Source organism: Lynx rufus, unplaced genomic scaffold, assembly GCF_022079265.1.
Source record: "Lynx rufus isolate CCGP_SWC_20201006 ecotype Redwood Valley unplaced genomic scaffold, mLynRuf1.p SCAF_2, whole genome shotgun sequence".
NCBI classification, from domain to species: Eukaryota; Metazoa; Chordata; class Mammalia; order Carnivora; family Felidae; genus Lynx; species Lynx rufus.
The window spans coordinates 66,845,878-66,865,008 of NW_025814834.1; the positions used below are offsets into that span (position 1 = coordinate 66,845,878).

A 19,131-nucleotide genomic window follows, 5' to 3' on the forward strand; every position below is an offset into this window, starting at 1 on the left:
GAGAATGTGAACGTGTGAGACATTTGGTATAATACACATGAGTGTGTTCTACCCTCTGACTTCTAGGAAAAATAATTTTCTAGAAACTGAACTTACAGTACTCTAGGGGGTAATGCAAGTTACTGAACTGTGTAAATCATAGGCAGGTCTAGAATTAGAACTACATTGCTTGACTCTCATTTCCAGCAAGAAGTTCTGTCTCTCAGTTATCTTTCCTTTGAGTATGTTTCCTTGACAGTTTTTGAACAAATATGCTCCTTTCATGTTATCAAATCAGTAACTGTGTAATAATCTCATAACTATTTTGCTGAATAAAAGCCATTACATGGTCTGCTCACAGATCCCAAGGGGATAAATTAGTATTAGTCATGTTATAGGAAAGATATTATTGCAAAAATAGAATAAGAGAAATTTTGGGAAAATAGGTAGTTTTGCTAGTTACACTAAAATTTAGTATGTTTGTTTACTTTTAGCTAAATACTAATATAATTATAAAATGATGTGCTAATTTGTTTTGTTTAGCCTGCAAGTCTTGGGCAACCTCTTTCTCCACTTCTCAGACGTTGTACCTCAATCCTGGAGACTATAGTAAGAACTGTACCAGGTCTACTGCAAGCTGTCTTCCTTATAGCAAAAGTGAAATATTTATCAGGTAGAATATAACTTAAAAACTTAAATTAACCTTTTAATTCTGATGTTGATAAAAACAAAGGTATGTTTAAGTACTCCACATACTTGGAGAATAGTCACATAAGATGCATTTTACTTGTGCACAAACAAATAATTTTAGTCCAAAATAAGATTGTGTAAAATTGCATTAAATTATTTTGTGTTTAATTCTTTATAAATCAGCATGAATTTTCATTGTTCAAGTGAATTGCCAGGAAAAAGCAGTTGTACCATTTACAAAAAAGTCCATCAGATGGTACTTAGATGGCAATAAGAATTCATAGCCATTAATCCATAGTTGACTCATTGGTATAGCCAGATGCAAAGTTTACCAGGTTTCAGGCCTTTATGAAATGTGTTGATTAATTCCTGCTTAGTTTCTGTGATTATGTATAGCTAAAAAAAAATAACCCCAGGTTTATAACCTTAGTTTTTTAGGACACAAACAGGTGTGTGACTATACACATAATAGATCATTCTTTGTGCTTATATTTATGTACCTTTGGTAGATGAATTGCCACACAAAGTAAATTAAGTTTGTAAAATCATTAAGAGTAGAAACCAGCTGAAAGATATTACCGTAGACAATTATTTCTTGTATGTAATGGAGAGAGAAGATTGACTTTATAATTTATCTGACCTCAGTTTTAACTGTTAAAAAAGGAACTAGGTGATCTCAAAAGTTTGTATCTCTAAAATACTCTATATGTAAGAAGTGGCTTTATAATACCTTCTTCTGATTAAGTTCTACTATTGAGCCACATGATATTTCTACTTTTCCTCTCAGTTGAAACAGTATTATCTACTAGGTGATTAAACAGACTTTGAGTTCTGTGATTAATTTATTAAACAGTTACTATTTATTTTGAAAATTGATATAAATCAGTCTCAATATAGTATTACTTACTTGCCAAAGTCTCATAGATGGACACTCTTTTTAAAAAGAGCAGCCTTGGGGCGCCTGGGTGGCTCAGTCGGTTAAGTGTCCGACTTCGGCTCAGGTCATGATGTCATGATCCGTGAGTTCGAGCCCCGCATCGGGCTCTGTGCTGACAGCTCAGAGCCTGGAGCCCGTTTCAGATTCTGTGTCTCCCTCTCTCTCTGCCCCTCCCCTGTTCATGCTCTGTCTCTCTCTGTCTCAAAAATAAATAAACGTTAAAAAAAATAATAAAAATTTAAAAAAATAAAATAAAAAGAGCATTTGAAGTAACGCTGGCATGTGTCCAAATAATGGTATCCTGATAAATTGCCAAATGCAATGACTTCTGACCTGAGAACTACCTGGAGTTGGACCAGTCTTCACAGGTTAAGGGCACAGACACGAGCCACAAGTTCAGGGATTGCCAAGGCCATCTGAACTTCTGATTAGCTGACTACAGATTCAGGGTTTCTATGACTCCTCAGCTTCAAATTCGCTAGAATGACTCATAGAACTGAGGAAACTACTTAATTAGAGTTTTAGTTTAGAAAAAAGATACTAATCCAAACCAGCAAAAGAGAGAGATGTACGGGGTGGGGTATGGGAGGGTCCCAAATGTGAAACTGCTGTTGTTCGTTATAGAGCGCACATAAAGTTTCCAACACATGTGTATATGACAATACATAAAGAACATTAATAGCCAGGGAAACTCAACTCAGGTTTAGAGTTTTTATTAGAGTTTCATTATATAGGCACAGATCGAATCATTGGGTGTGTGATTGAACTTAGTCTCCAGGATCCTGCTCCCCAGTCCAAGTAGAAAACATAGTTCAAAGCCCCAACCCTCTAAGTACTTGGTTGGTCTTGCTGGCGGGGATAGTCCCCGTGGAGTCATCTCCTTAACATAAGCTATCTAGGGCCTCACCATGAGTCTTCTCACTTAGGTAAATGATCAGAGCTGACCTCAAACAACAAAGATTTCCCTCTCACTTGGGAAATTCTATGATTTCAAGACTCCTTCCCAGGAAATGGGACAAAGGCCAGCCAAATTCTGTGTTACACCAGACCCTAACAAAGAGATACATGTAGGACAGAAATATCTTTCATTTTCTCCTTAAGGGAAATTGGGCCATTCTTCGATAAAAATGTGATGTTGATGTGTTCTTTGTTTATATGGCTATTTTCCCCAACAGTGATTACCCATTTCTCATTTTTAAATATTTAGTGACCTTCTAAATACTAACTCCACACATCTTTCCCCCTCATCACCATTAAACAAAACAATAAAAATTCTGATCTCAATTATTCATATAGTCCTCATATTCTTCAGTCTCTTTTTTATAAATCCTGATTCTTTCCTATGTACTTTCCCCCTTAGCAGTAACCTCCAGGTTATCTCCTTAATTCTTCTACATGGAGGTGGTAATTTGCACACCAGGTTATTATCCTTAACCTTTCCATTTCCTTTTCTGCCTGTTCAATTCTTGAGCGTTAGATCTTATCACAACAAAAAATAATCCAATATTATTTATTGTGTTTGATGGTTGATTGACAAATTTTGATACTATATTTATTAAGTTATTGTGCAGCCTCAGCCAGTTACTCTGTCTCTAAGAAAACTGTTTTCTGTTTATTTGGATTTTGTCATTGGTAGTTTAGGCCTTTGGGAACGGGAAGCCCTAAGTGTAAGTCTTATTTGGTCTATTGAGGTATCATGTAAGGTTAAGGAGAGTAATGGAACAGAGAATAATTTAGGGCTTGCCCTTCCCCCATGCTCCTAACAAGGTTGAATGGGGAGTTGGGCTCCTATACCTACTACTTAAAGCCAGTCTATGAGATGGCTTTGGGCAGATCACTGTAGGTTACATCACTAGAAAGTTCTTCTGGGACCTAGAGTTCATGTCCTTCCTTCTCTGAAGAGCCTCTTTTGACCCCAAGTACCAGCCGAGCCTAACAGATTCCGAATCACCCATTCTTGTCACTTTAATTTTGATCATTTCTTCCATCTAAGACTCCCAGATGTACAGAGTATGTATGCCCAAAACACTGACTATTTCAGTTGGTATTTAAAAGCATATTAAATCAGTAGTTCATATTTCTGAACGTCTGGAATATATCCTTATGCTTTTTTTGTTATTCTATATACAGTGATAAAATTTCTAGCCAAGAATGATTCCAAACTAGATCTTCTTTGTTAATGTAAGAGACGTTACAGAATTCTACCTATTTAAATGTCTATGTTTTGCAAAACTTACTGTAATAAAATTGTAAGCAAAATTTTTTTGATCAGGAAAATAAATAAAGGTACATTTATGGTCCTCTCGGTAACAACAGTAATGGACCCTGATCCATCCATTCACAGCTTTTCTCTGCCTTGCTCCTTATGGAGCTCCTTATGGAGCTCCTTATGGACTTACAGGTATATCCTTTCATGAAGTCTACAAGGAGGCTAGCTACCTGGTGCAGGTAGAGAGGTTATACTGCCTTATGAATAGAGAACTTTAGTTTAAATACTGGAACTCTCCATAAACTCCTCATGACCCTCTTCTCTCTCACATCTCTGTCTCTTAACCATTTGAATTACAATGCTTTGTTTCTGTCATTAGGTGACATTGAAGCAGCTTATAATTACCTGCAGCATTGCCTAGAACACAATCCTTCTTATGCAGATGCGCATCTCCTGATAGCTCAGGTTTATTTGTCTCAGGAAAAATTCAAATTGTGTTCTCAGTCACTTGAACTTTGCCTGAGCTATAATTTTAAGGTAAGTATTCCAAATTCACGTGGGAAGGGACATATCACCCTCCTTGAACCTTTAGCAGATACTTACATATTCAGCTATCTTGCATTTTTGCTTATATGTTTTGCTAAAAAATGTATTTTTAATGGAAACAAGTTTGGATTCACAAGCAGTGGGAGAAAACATGGAGGCAGCTGTGGTATAATTAAAAAACCGTAAGGAGTTGGACACAGAATACCTGGGGGGTCAGTGTCTAGTCACTTATCTCTCTCTGAACCTGTTTTCTTTTCTATAAAACTCATATAATAACACCCTACAGTTATAATGAGCATTAAGTGCAATAATGGATGTATATAAAAATAATTGTAAGCTATAGAACATTATGCCAAATATTTTTATGTGTAAGAACTTTATTTTACTGCTTTTTTCTTTCTTGGATTGTGGCTTTAATAACATCTTTTTAGAGTCATCATCAAAGAACACCTAGTCATTTTGAAAGTTCATATATGGTTTGAGGATATAAACACACTAGGTTTCTATCCAAGATATTCTGTGTTACATCCCATATCACTAAGCATTGGGGAAAATCATAGGTTCAGGTGCTTCCTAACTACCTAGAATCATGGAGGAGCTCCTCAAACTTTGTTTTTGGTTCACAGGGTCTTGAACCCTATTATGTGAGGACCCTTCAGTGGACTGGATAATTTCAAGATTTGCAGAAGGCAGTGCCTGCTTCTTATGTCACTAGTTCTCAAGACGGGTGGTACATTATGACCCCAATGCCAGTACCCTATCCCAAGAAATTGAAATCTCAGAGAGAAGAATAGAAGCATGAGTAAATTTATACAAAGCCCATCAGCAAATGTGATGCCTAGTTAAGGCTTAGAGCTGCAGCCTCCAGGGCAATTGTAGCCATCCTAGACATTAGATGACTGCCACACTGCCTCATTCTGGATCATCTCCTTCCTTTGACTCCTTCTTCATTCATTTTGTCATTCTCTTATTTTTTTCTGTAAACACTTTGGATAGCCAAAATAAAGATAGAAGCTTCATTGCTACAGGTTTCAGAGTAGTATCAGGGTAACACCAAGTTTGACTAAAATGTTCTGAAATTTTTAATCCTAAAATTAAAAAATAGAAAAAAGGGAAAAACTGTGTTTCTAGAAATCTAATGACTTTATATCAGTACTAGAAGTCCCAGATAAATACCTTGCCTGAAAACTAAATTTCTTAGAATATACTTGCTAGCCTTGGGGCACCTGGGGGGCTCACTCAGTTAAGCGTCTGACTTCAGTTCAGGTCATGATCGCATGATTCGTGGGTTCGAGTCACATGTCGGGCTCTGGCTTGACACAGAGCCTGGAGCCTGCTTCAGATTCTCTGTCTCCCTCTCTCTCTGTCCCTCCCCCACTCATTCTCTCTCTCTCTCTCTCTCTCTCTCTCTCTCTCTCTCTCAAAAATAAGATAAACATTAAAAAAAATTTTTTTAAAAAGAATATATTGGCTAGTCTTTTTTTTAAGTATTTTCTCTTCTATCATGGTAAAAGCCCATCACCTGGTTTGTCATCCAGAAGGATGCTAGAGAATGGCAGTTTCCTTGAATCTGGTATCACACAGTAAATGATCAGAAAATTAATAAGAGGGCAGAAATAGACCTCAGGTACATAATACAGGCTGAGTGTCCTCAGAGATTCTGTTATTTTAATGTTTGGTGGATTGTAAATTATGTGTTGATGTTGTATGTATATTCTAAGGAAGTATTTCTGAATATTTTTTCAGGTGAGAGAATGCCCTTTGTATCATTTGATAAAAGCTCAGTCACAAAAGAAAATGGGAGAAATAGCAGAAGCAATTAAAACCCTGCATATGGCAATGAGTTTACCAGGAATGAGGAGAATTGGAGCTTCCTCAAAATCAAAACACAGAAAAACTGAAGTTGACGCAAACCATCGTTTATCAATCTTTCTTGAGTTGGTAGAGGCTCACCGCTTAAATGGAGAACAGGTAAGTCAAGTTTTAATTCAGTAGTTCAGCTCTGAACTTTGTTATACAAGTGTACATATTAGTAGGAAATGGAAAAGCTAAAATTGTTTTCTTGGCCAAATGATAAAGTTTAGAAAATTTCTCATTACTTTGAACCAAATCATGTCCTTTCTTCAAGTCCCTGAAGTTAAACATAATTTGTACCTGGATGGCCTTAGGTATCAGTGTACTTACATTAGCTACCAGGCAATAGAATAATACATGTGTAATATAATATGAGTAATAATATAATTTAATACATACCATGAAATGAATGAATGTAGTATAACGTATATAGCAATATAATGTGTGATGATCTCAGCTACCATGAAAGGTAATAATATAATTGTCATTCTGTGAATTCCTGAAAGGACTCCCACACATGCACATACACGTATGTACATATGCACACAAGTACTACTGGAATCAAATGAAAGTACCAATCTGAAATTCTAATAGTTGAGAAAACAAAAGGAACACTTAATGAATATACCTTTGGTAAATTTGTAGGGTGATCATAAAATCAAATACTTAAAATAATATATACAATAATATAATGCAGTATAATACAATACAATATAATATAATATAATATAATATAATATAATATAATATAATATAATATAATAATAAATAGACAGGAAGCAGGCAAGGATGAAATTCTGAGAGAGGAGTTAAAGCCTTATAGAAAATGAAGAACTTAACATCATTTAGGTCTGTTTTTTAGATTGCAACAGTTGCTAGTCAGTTATTTTCATTTTTTAGTGGAAATGAAGAAGGCTGTGTCTAGATACTTGCCAAATTGCAAAATAATTTCTATTTCACTAATACATTAACATAAATACATAACAAGAACCAGTTCTACCACAGATAGTTGATTCTAAAATGCACTGTTTTTTTTCATGTTAATGTTTCTGAAATCGGAATGTCTTATATTCTCTAAAATTGATATTGATCTTAAAAGACATTTTAGTTTCATTGAGGTACAGACTTGAAAATGAGGTAATGTATTCAGCTGAGGCATAACAGAACTGCTCCTGGTATAGGGAATAAAGTAATCTGCTACTTGGTGAAGAGCCATTTGGTTCAGTGGATGATTATGGACTGGATCCCATCACGGGGGCAATAATGAACATGGCTTCTTAACTCTCCAAATTTCATTTTCCTTGCTGCAAGATGGGAGTTTTTGTGAGAGGGTTTAGAGGGGTTTTGTGAGAATTAAATGGGTTAATACAATGCTGGATACAAAGTAAATGCTTATTAAATTACAGTAGCAGGAGCTCTTTCATAGCAATTGCCATTGTCCTAGTCATGAAAACACTTTTCACCTAAAAAATATTCATACTGTCATCTGAATTTGGTCTCTGAGTTTAGTTTTAAAATTTTGTACTTTTCAGAAATCTGTCATTTTTCATCATACCTGTGCTATAATTATTGTTCATTCTGGATTAGTAGAAAATCTTCATTTCTAATGTAATTTGTTGAATATTTTGAAAGAATGTTATTTTAACTTCATCTTTATAGCATGAGGCAGCGAAAGTTATACAAGATGCCATCCATGAATTTTCTGGGACATCTGAAGAATTGCGTGTTACTATTGCTAATGCAGACCTAGCTCTGGCCCAGGGAGATGTTGAGCGAGCTTTAAGTATGCTTCGGAATGTTACCGCTGAACAGCCTTATTTCATAGAGGCCAAAGAAAAAATGGCAGATATTTATCTGAAGCACAGAAAAGAGAAAATGTTATATATTACTTGTTACAGGTAAATGATTATTTCAACCCATTGTATTTTGACACATTTACTTCTTAAAATTAGTTCCCAAATTTCTTTCTTCTTTCTTTAACTGCTTTACAGAGATATTTCATAGACCCTTTCCTTAATATGTTCTACTACCAACCACAGTCACACTAACCAAGCAACTCACTCTCCTAAAACATAAATCATTAATGATGATGATTATTCTGTGGCTTACTCTAGATTCTTAACTCTCCTCCTTCATTAGATGTTATTTCTAGACCTTAAACCTTTCTGTTTGGGAAGGGGAAAAGCAACTGTTACATATATTCTAATAGCTTAAGAAAACTATAATATAACAACAATTCAGGGGCTAAATGGTCATATTTAATGCTCAGCATAATAGTTATAGCAATAGAAAATTATGACTTAGTATACACCACGCCAAGGTATGGATTACAAATTTTCCTTGGTGAAAGGGCAGGTGCATTATGTCATACACTGGTGCTCTTACTGGGATCAACAACACACACAGGTTGTTCTTACTCTTATAAACATACAAGCGCACACTTCATGTAAGAAGAGATCAACATTCTTATCTGTTGAGAACATAGCACAGTGTTGATGAATTATTTCATTGGCTCATCTATATCATGTAAATATCAAAACTTAGAAAGCTGTTCAGGTTCTTTGTAGGTGCTGAGTGATTCGAAGAAACTGAGCAGCACCTGTGTATGGGTGGATGAACTGGAGGTCCTAGATCTTATTCCCTGTGATGTTTCCAAAAGATCAGCACCGTCATCTCTCATGATCAGAAGATATTTAAAAATAAGATTGATTTGTTTTGGATGCCCTATAATATAATAGTTAAAAGCATAGGTCTTGTTTCAGGCAGATCTGACACATTAGTTATAGACTTCAATTCTTAGTGTCATGTATAAAGTTATACCTCGCATATAGTTTTTGGACCAATTGAGTGAGATGCTGTACGTTACTGATAGCATCACATCCTGTTTTGGTGCCTTTGCTCTCACATCATTTCAAAATTAAAGGTAAAAAATGTATTTTCATATAATGAGAGCTTATATGTTAACTGTCTACCAGTACTCTTGTTACCTGCATATCAAAAAATGGAAAGATTTAATGGAAAAAAAAAAAGTTGATCTAGCATAAATAATCTGGGTATGAATGGGTTGTTTTTTTTTTTTCTTTTACAAGGTAGAAGATACTCTGAAAGCTATGGCTTAATTGAAATAAGTAAACTTACTTTTTATTTAATTCTTTTAGAAGAAGATATTTATATTCAGGATACTAACTAGAATTGGTCTGATTTCTAGAGAAATTGCTGAGAGAATGCCCAGCCCTCGTTCTTTTCTTCTCCTTGGTGATGCATACATGAATATACAAGAGGTAAAGTTTCTGATGCTACTGAACTTAGATTTAAAAAACAAACAAACAAACAAAAAACTCCTTTTTGTGATTAACATAATATTCTATTTAAAGGAATGTTTTAAGTGTTATTTAAAGATCCAGTCATCATTACAGTAAAAAAGTTGTTTTCAACCTGAGATCCAGTAATTCAGCATTATCATTATTTGAAATAGATAGGATACCAGAAACAAGGTAAGAGTCTCTTTTAAACAGAAAAATGAAGAGAGCCAGTAATGAGTTACACCTACACTAGTGACTGTCACCTCTCTGACAGTGGTAATGTTTCTAGACTTAACTATGTACTTTATTTGTCTCACTGAGTGAGTACTACAGATACAGAGCTTAATTACAGAAATGTTGCCCTTTAAAAGGATCCAGCTAAGCTGTTTATTCATTGCTTATTTTTTGAATCTGCCAACATTAGCCAGAAGAAGCCATAATAGCGTATGAGCAAGCATTAAATCAGAATCCCAAAGATGGAACACTGGCAAGCAAAATTGGGAAAGCACTTGTCAAAACTCACAACTACTCAAAGGTAAGTACTTTATGTACTTGAGATATGCCTATTGGATTAAATGTTTCAAACCCTGCTCTCTGGGAAGTCTACAGCAAGCACTGTTTGTATCTTGATGGTTATAAACTCCAAATTTATATTCACAAACTGGAATTTATGTTAAAGATTTTGTCAATGTCTCAGATTCTTGACCGCTGCATTTTGCAAAGACTGGAGCCTAAAGTTTACTTCTGGCTTCATCTTGCACCTAAACCCTGCAACCAGTCAATTGTGATAACATTATATCTCTTTCATTATAGGACAAAGCTATAATGAAAAGCTATAATAGCTGTCCTTTCTAATGAACCAGTTTTGGTAAGCCATGTGCTTTTATTTCCCTCTAGTAGGGATAATGGCTTTTCCTTTAGTTGTTATATTCTTGTTCTATTCCTGGTAACTACTGAACATATATATTTGCATTCAATGCATTCAATGGCCTCTGGAATAAAACTGGTAAAAAAAAAAAAAAATCACCAAGCAGTTTTCATTAACTGCTTTTCATAAGAAATGCCAGTTGCCTTATGTGATGTTTGATTGTCTAAAAAAATGGCATATTTAACTGATAGGTACATGCCTGAGTTTCTGCTAGGTTATTTCCAATTTTTCTATGCTTTAAATCTATAATGTATAAAATATCTATGCTTGAACACCATTCTCATTGCCTTATTTTCCTAACTGAAACGGATTTTGTTTAGGCAATCACTTACTATGAAGCCGCTCTGAAAAGTGGACAACAAAATTATCTTTGCTATGACCTGGCTGAGCTTTTATTAAAATTGAAATGGTATGACAAAGCAGAAAAAGTTCTTCAACATGCTCTAGCTCATGAGCCTGGTATGAAAGTCTTTCTGATTTGAAAAAAAAGTATACCATATCTGATATGTCTGATCTGTTTTATTTTTATATTATATAAATGTTCATTTGTATTCTCGGTATTATATATGTGAGGTTGGTTAATTCATTATCAGAATGTCACTCTACTAAAATAGGATATTTGAATGATCTAATAACAGGTTTATGAAATAGTTAATTGTGCCATAGAAAGATACTTTACTTTCCAGAATAATATGAAACTACATCTGATGTTTAGACAAGTAGACATTTTTATAATCTTTCCTCTTAAGTTTTTTTTTTTTTTTAATTCAACACAATCCAAGAATGTAATGTGTAAGTCTCCAGTTTCTCATGTGAATTCTACTTGCCCTGTTCTCAAACTACCTTCCTAGAGGTAATACCATTTTTGTGTTTCAGTGTATATGTAAGTACATAAGTATAATATGCATAATTTTTCTTTTTGAATGTATTGTTCTTCCTATTCTGGAATTTTTTCCACAGATAGCATATCCCAGATACAGTTTGTTAGTACATTCATATCATTCTAATGGCATCATAATATTCTATAACTCAACAGTTGTTTTTTTTTTTATTATGACTCCATGTTTTTCTTTTTTAACTTTCTTTCAATTATTGGACTTTTTTTAAGTTTATTTATTTTAGAGAGAGAGTGCAAGCAGGGGAGGGACAGAGAGAGAGAGAGAGAGAGAATCCCAAGCAGCCTCTACACTCTGCACTGAGCATGTCATGGGGCTCGATCCCATGAACTGTGAGATCATGATCTGAGCTCCCTCTGTAACCCTCTGTTTGTTCTCCATATTTATGAGTCTCTTATGTTTTTATCTCCCTCCCTGTTTTTATATGATTTTTGCTTCCCTTGTGTTCATCTGTTTTGTATCTTAAAGTCCTCATGTGAGTGAATCATATGATATTTGTCTTTCTGTGACTAATTTCGCTTCGCGTAGTACCTCTAGTTCCATCCACGTAGTTTCAATGGCAAGATTTCATTCCTTTTGATTGCCGAGTAATACTCCACTGTATGTATACACGACATCTTCTTTATCCATTCATCCGTTGATAGATATATGGACTCTTTCCATACTTTGGCTATTGTTGATAGTGCTGCTGTAAACATTGGGGCATGCATGTGCCCTTTCGAAACAGCATACCTGTATCCCTTGGATAAATACCTAGTAGTGCAATTGCTGGGCCGTAGGGTAGTTCTGTTTTTAATGTTTTGAGGAACCTCCATACTGTTTTCCAGAGTGGCTGCACCAGTTTGCATTCCCACCAGCAGTGCAAAAGAGATCCTTTTTCTCTGCATCCTCACCAACATCTGTTGTTGCCTGAGTTGTTAATGTTAGCCATTCTGACAGGTGTGAGGTGGTATCTCATTGTGGTTTTGATTTGTATTTCCCTGATGATGAGTGATGTGGAGCATTTTTTCATGTGTCGGTTGGCCATCTGAATGTCTTCTTTGGAGAAGTGTCTATTCATGTCTTTTGCCCATTTCTTCACTGGATTATTTGTTTTTTGGGTGTTGAGTTTGATAAGTTCTTTATAGATTTTGGATAGTAACCCTTTATCTGATATGTCGTTTGCAACTATCTTCTCCCATTCCGTTGGTTGCCATTTAGTTTTGCTGATTGTTTCCTTTGCTGTGCAGAAGCTTTTTGTCTTGATGAGGTCCCAGTAGTTCATTTTTCCTTTTGTTTCCCTTGCCTCCGGAGACGTGTTGAGTAAGAAGTTGCCGTGGCCAAGGTCAAAGAGGTTTTTGCCTGCTTACATTTAGGTCTTTCATCCATTTAGAGTTTATTTTTGTGCGTGGTGTAAGCAAGTGGTCCAGGTTCATTTTTCGGCATGTCACTATCCAGTTTTCCTGGCACCACTTGCTGAATATCAATTCCATTGGGTATTCTTTCCTGCTTTGTGAAAGATTAGTTGGCCACACATTTGTGGGTCCATTTCTGGGTTGTCTATTCTGTTCCATTGATCTGAGTGTCTGTTCTTATGCCAGTACCATACTATCTTGATGATTACAGCTTTGTAATATAGCTTGAAGTCCGTACTTGCTTATATTTCTTAAGAGTAAGATGCTAAGTCAAAAAAGTATGTGCATTTAAAGTTTAACTGGAGGGCAGTTGTTGGATCTTGTATATAAGCCAATTTGACAATAAATTGTATTCATTAAAAAAACTAATAAAAATAAGATAAATTTAACTGGATACTATCTAAATTGCCTTCTTATAAGTTGGTACAAATTTACCTTTTTTTTTCTTTTTGGAGAGAGAGAGGGAACAAGCAGGGGAGGGGCAGAGGGAAAAAGAGAGAGAGAATCCCAAGCAGGCTCCACTCCCAGCACAGAGCCTGATGGCAGGCTCACTATCACGACTGAAAGATCATGACCTGAGCTGAAATCAAGAGTTGGAGACTTAACCGACTGAGCCACCCAGGCACCCCTATACAAATTTGCTTTTTTAAAGATTTTTATTTTAAAATAAAATCTAGTGCTTACTCATTGTCAAAATTTAAAGATTACAGAAGTGAGTGAAAGTTGTGTTGTCCCAACTTTCCAGAAAAAAAAAAAAACACATTTACTTTGTGTATCATCCTAATTAGTGTCTCTGCCATGCCTCTCTTTGTCTCTCTCACACAGAATTACATACCACATTTTTCCTGCCAAAATGGGATCATATTATACTGTACATCTACAGTAGACATTTTTCACTTAATAGCTTCTCTTCATGTTGGCAAATATAGCTTTTCTTTATTTTCTTTAGTATAGGTATTCTATATCTTGATATAATAATTTATTTGATGAGTCCCTTATTGATACACATTTAGACTGAAGAAAAGTTGAAGACAATATGAGATAAGCTTCTTGTTTTTATACCTCTGAGTTGAGTTGTGCCGCATCATTCTTTCTTAAGGTCAAAAATGTCCCACCATTGTGTTGTGTTAATTATAGGGGAGAAAACCACTTCAATTTGAATTTCTTTGATAATCGATAAGGTTAGGCATCATTCCATTTCTGTAGATCACATTTCCTTCTAGGATGTTTTCATTTATATCCCTTGCTTTGACCCTGAACCTCTGATTAATCATCTGTCACCTGTTAGTCATTTGCAGACATTTTCTCCTGAGCCTATCCCTTTTTTTGTTTTTTTAATTGAATTTGTCATTTCCTTAGTCAAATAGAATAGTCAATTATTGTATATACCAGCCTTTCCTTTTTTTGAGTCCTGAATTTCCTCTCATACTCAGAAACTATCTTCCTTCATCTTAACATCATAAAAATACTCTTTTATATTTTCTGTAATTTTTGTAGAACTTTAGTCCATGTACAGTTTTTACTATATAGTTTCCCAAATGGAGACCCAATTTTATTTCTGTGCCATTTATTGAGATGCCATTAATAAACTTATTTGTTTGTATGACTAATTCTGAGAATCTTCATTTTGTTGCCCTGCGTTATTTTTCTTTTGCCAGTATCCTATCCACTGTAGCTTTAAAATGTCTTCAGAGGTGTCTTCAGTTAAATGTCTGACTCTTGATTTTGGCTCAGGTCACAAGCTCATGGTTTGTGAGTTTGAGCCCTGCATTGGTCTCTGTGCTGACAGCACCACAGAGCCTGCTTGGAATTCTCTCTCTTCCTCTGTCTTTGCCCATCCCCTGCTTGTATGCGCGCGCTCTCTCTCTCTCTCTCTCTCTTTCTGTCTCTCTCCCTCAAAATAAATAAATAAATATTTTTAAAAAAATAAAATGTGTTTGGGTATATGATAAGGCCAGCCCACTCGAAGTTTTCTAGGATTTTCAAAAATAGTATTTTCATTTAGCTTTGATGAGGTTGGTGCTTAAATTTGCCTAATTTTGGATTTATTCACCATATAAAGTATCAGTCCATAAAAATATTTGCATGGGTCTGTCAGACCTTGCTTGAAACACTACAGATAGCCTTAAATGTGCATATGCATTTTTGAAAAGGTTGTAGAGGAAGAGTGATTCAAGTAGCATATTTTACTTATATGGGTATAAATTTATTACACTTACGTAATATAAATGCTTTCGTGTAATAAATATTTGTTGAGCACACCCCATTGTGCACTTAGATGCCTTCATGTGCATTTCATTATATACTGTTTCATTAATGTCCACATTCATTTTTGAGGCAATTATAATTATTCCCATATTTAAACTAAAACCTAAGACTCTGTTTCCTTGACATATCTAACTTAATCTAGCTGAAGTAGCCAGCACCTGGATTCTAATAAACATCTTAAACTTAGCATGTCTGAAACAGAATTCCCGATCTGCCTCCCCACATCTGTCCTGCATGCAACCTTCATTGTCTTAATAAGAGCTTTATCCCTCTAGTCATTGCTGAGAGCCCGGATCCTAGCCATCACCCTGTCCCTGCCTGTAGGAAATCCTGTTGATTCCCCTTAGGCTGGGGTTTTAAAGAAATAATATATATAAACCACTTTGATGTATATGTGGCACAAAATCAAGAGTCAGACACTTAACCGACTGAGGCACCCCAGGTGCCCCTCAGACTGATCATTTTTAGATTTCTTAAGTGAGGTTGAATGGCTATGTTTTTAAGTAATTGTTCATTTCATGAACTTGATAAATAGTAGAAGAAACATTTTCTTATTTATGTACGGTTCTATTATTGCTCTTAAATCACAAAATAATAATACCAAATATTTAAATAGCACTTACCATGTACTAGACTATTTTAATTGCTTTGCATATGCACACTTGTTTCATAACTTACTTTTTAAGTTTTACAACAACCCTATGAGATGGGTACTATTCTTTCCCTTATTTTACAGATGAAAGGGAAACACAAAATGTGTAAGTATCTTGTTCAAAGTTAAATAGCTAGTAAGTGATAAGGACTAGATTTGAAACCAGACAGATTGCCATCAAAGTCAGTGCTCTTAGTGACTGTACTTCATTGCTTATCAAGTGTCTATTATTTTAAAAACAGCCATTATCTTCCTAATTGCATGTGGCAACTACTCTATCTCATTTTTTAATGATTTCAATCAGCATAAATATTTATACAGTTAAAAATGAAAATTGAAATTCTTACATGTATTGTTACATTGTTATCTCTTAATATAAGTCTAAGAAAAACCTTGTTGTTATCCAGTTCCTTAGCTTTTCTTCCAGCTAGTTTTTATCCTAAATCTTTTTTCTTTGTTTAATTTGGCCATCCCTCAGTTAACTGACTGAAAGTTTTTCAACTTTATTCACTATTTCTCAAAATCATTCTTTGTAAAGACCTGTTTCAAAACTTGTAGAAAAATGCAAATGTTTATTTAAAAATGACTATTTGTTCCCAATACCTTCTCTCATAGTAAATGAACTGTCAGCTCTCATGGAGGATGGACGTTCTCATGTTCTCCTAGCAAAAGTTTATAGTGAAGTGGAAAGACCTGGTGATGCCATAGCTTCATTACAACAGGTAAATGTACTTGTGAGTGCTTGCGGGGTGTTAGAGGGGAGGGGAGAAGGGAATACATCACAGGTAGGAGAAACACCAGTTATTTTGGCCCAACTACCACAGAAAATAAGTCAAAATAGAAATAATGATCAAATGCCAATGGATTGTACTGTTTAAATGTGTTATTGATAATCGTTGTAACAATTACAGCAAGTTAATATTTTTAATCCACTTTTGTAGCTGAGGAAGCTTGGTTTAATAATTTGTGTAAAATCACATGACCAGGGTCATAGTCAGGATTTGAATTCAGTTTTTTCTACTTTTGTTTATTTATATCTTCCTTAGTTTCCCTTAATATTTTGGGGGTTTTCAGAGGAGAGGTTTTATACACATTTCCTTAGATATATTCCTAGGCAGCTGATGGTTTTTGATGATTTTTCAACTTCTAGTTTGCTATTAGTTTTTTTTATAAATGACTTAAGTTTTATCTACTGCACTTTCTGCATTAATCAAGATGGTCGCATGAATCTTCCTTTTTTTCTTGTTAACGTGGTGTATTAAATTGGTTTTCAAATGTTAAACCACCCTTATATTCCTTAAATATATGTCACTTTGTTGTGATTTTTTTTTTAAAGATATTGCTGGGATTTAAAGATACTCACTAATACTTTGTCTAAAATTTGTATATCTATGTTCGTAAGGGAGATTGGATCTCTAAGACTGTTGCTGTTTCTTTAATATTTGGAGTAATTCAAAATTAAAACCATTTCTACCTCAAGGCTTCGTTGATGGCAAGTTTTTATTAAAGGATTCCACTGAGGGTTTCAGACTGATCATTTTTTTTAAGTTTATTTATTTTAAAAGAGAGAGCACATGGGTAAAGGGCAGAGAGGGAGACTGCCAGTGCAGAGTCTTACACGGCGCTCGAACCCACAAACCGTGAGATCATGACCTGAGCCAAAATCAAGAGTCAGACACTTAACCGACTGAGGCACCCCAGGTGCCCCTCAGACTGATCATTTTTAGATTTCTTATGTGAGGTTGAATGGCTATGTTTTTAAGTAATTTGTTCATTTCATTAATTGTCAAATTTATTGACTAAGATTTGTTCATTGTATCTTATTTTTTGAATGTCTGCAAGTGCTATAAAAATATCTTCTTTTATGGCCCCGATACTGATGATTTTATTTTCCTTCTACTATTAATGATCAGTTACACGAGGAGTTTATTAATATTTTCAGAGAACCAATTTTCCCCTTTTCTGGCTTCATTAAATGTTTTCCCTTTATCTCATTAATTAGTTTCCTCTACTTTCTTTGGATCTGGTTTGCTGATCTTTGCCTAGCTTATTGATGAATTGTTGTTAGATAATGGATTAGTTAGCCTTAGTTCTGTTCTTACTAATTTAAGGTGAAAATTTTTCTCAAAGCATTGCTTTAGCTACCTCTCACAAGTTTATTATTATTCAGTTCATAATATTCCTCATTTCCCCTTTGATTACTTCTTTAACCATGGGTTATTTAGAAGTGTAGTATTCAGTTTCCAAACAGTTCTGATTTTCTTGTTACCTTTTTTTTTTTTTTTAAATACCTCTTAATCCCTTTCACCTATTTTGCCCATTCCACTACTCCTTCCCTTCCGGCAACCACTAGTTCTCTGTATTTGAGTATTATCTTTTGGATATTGATTTCTAGTTAAATTCCACCGCGGTCAAAGACATCCTTTAATGATTCAATCCTTTGATATTTGTTAAAGCTTGTTCTGTGTCCTACATTATAATCAGTTTTGGTATAGGTTCTGTGTGGATTTGAAATAATGTGTTTCTGGCATTACTGAGCACTTAGTTCAACATATGTCATTTGGGTCAGATTTGTTAATTGATTTATCCTACATCTTTGCTGAGCTTGAAGTGGAACATAGAGTACTTCATTACTAATCCTATATGCTTTCTAGAATCCCACACTGCTTGACACCTTTTGACCCAATTTTCATGTACCCAGAAGAATTCTCCATTCTCCAAATAATTTATCAAATGTTTTGATTTTGAGCTTTAGCTAACAGTGGTGTGTGTGTGTGTGTGTGTGTGTGTGTGTGTGTAAAATAACCTATATTTCAGTAATTTGCCCAATATGTCCAATAATTTTTTTATTCTAGTTATGAATGAATTGATCTTGGACTATTAGATTTCTATGATACTCATTAAATTTCTGTGATACCCATCTAAGTTTATGATTTCATTAAAATACGTAATCTTTAAAGTCTTAATATCTTATCCTTAATTGGTATGGTTTTATCCCTATTTTTCTATCACATAAGAGAATTTCACCTAACCCTAGGTTAGCTATCATTAGCTACAAGGAAAGTGTAATTTTGGTAAATTTAGATTTAAAATATTTTAGAAGTGAATTTGGCTTATTTTACTTTTTTATAAGTATTGTCACAGCTGCCTTGGTTATATGAGTTCTTGTGTTGTATGAGCAGATAAATCAAGCAACACTGAGAACAGTGTACTCAGTATACTGAGAAACAGTATACATGGCTAGACAATGCCAGTGGGCCAAATTTAAATAATTTTAAGTTTATATGTTATAGCACTGAGATTATTCATCTTTAATAAAATTTAAAGAGCCCTAAATTTCTTCCCAATTGTTAACATTCTGTGCTTTCTGATCTCCAAAAAGATAAATCCTGAGTTATAATTCAAACAGAAACTTATAAATATAATCAAAGTTTTTGATATTTTAAGTTCATTTATTCAGGACCCATTACTGAGCC

General features: G+C 34.7%; 1 protein-coding gene across 4 annotated transcripts in view; it reads left to right on the forward strand.

Moving 5' to 3' along the window:
• Positions 1–19,131, forward strand: part of TTC21B (tetratricopeptide repeat domain 21B) — an 82,426-nt gene that overhangs the window by 28,927 nt on the left and 34,368 nt on the right. For all 4 annotated transcript variants that reach the window (XM_047083651.1, XM_047083652.1, XM_047083653.1 and 1 more), the window contains 8 exons: positions 523–652; positions 4,195–4,352; positions 6,108–6,332; positions 7,875–8,113; positions 9,424–9,496; positions 9,942–10,052; positions 10,766–10,904; positions 16,271–16,377. In XM_047083651.1, the coding sequence (XP_046939607.1) occupies positions 523–652; positions 4,195–4,352; positions 6,108–6,332; positions 7,875–8,113; positions 9,424–9,496; positions 9,942–10,052; positions 10,766–10,904; positions 16,271–16,377 (1,182 nt within the window). The remainder of the gene's footprint in view (positions 1–522; positions 653–4,194; positions 4,353–6,107; positions 6,333–7,874; positions 8,114–9,423; positions 9,497–9,941; positions 10,053–10,765; positions 10,905–16,270; positions 16,378–19,131) is intronic.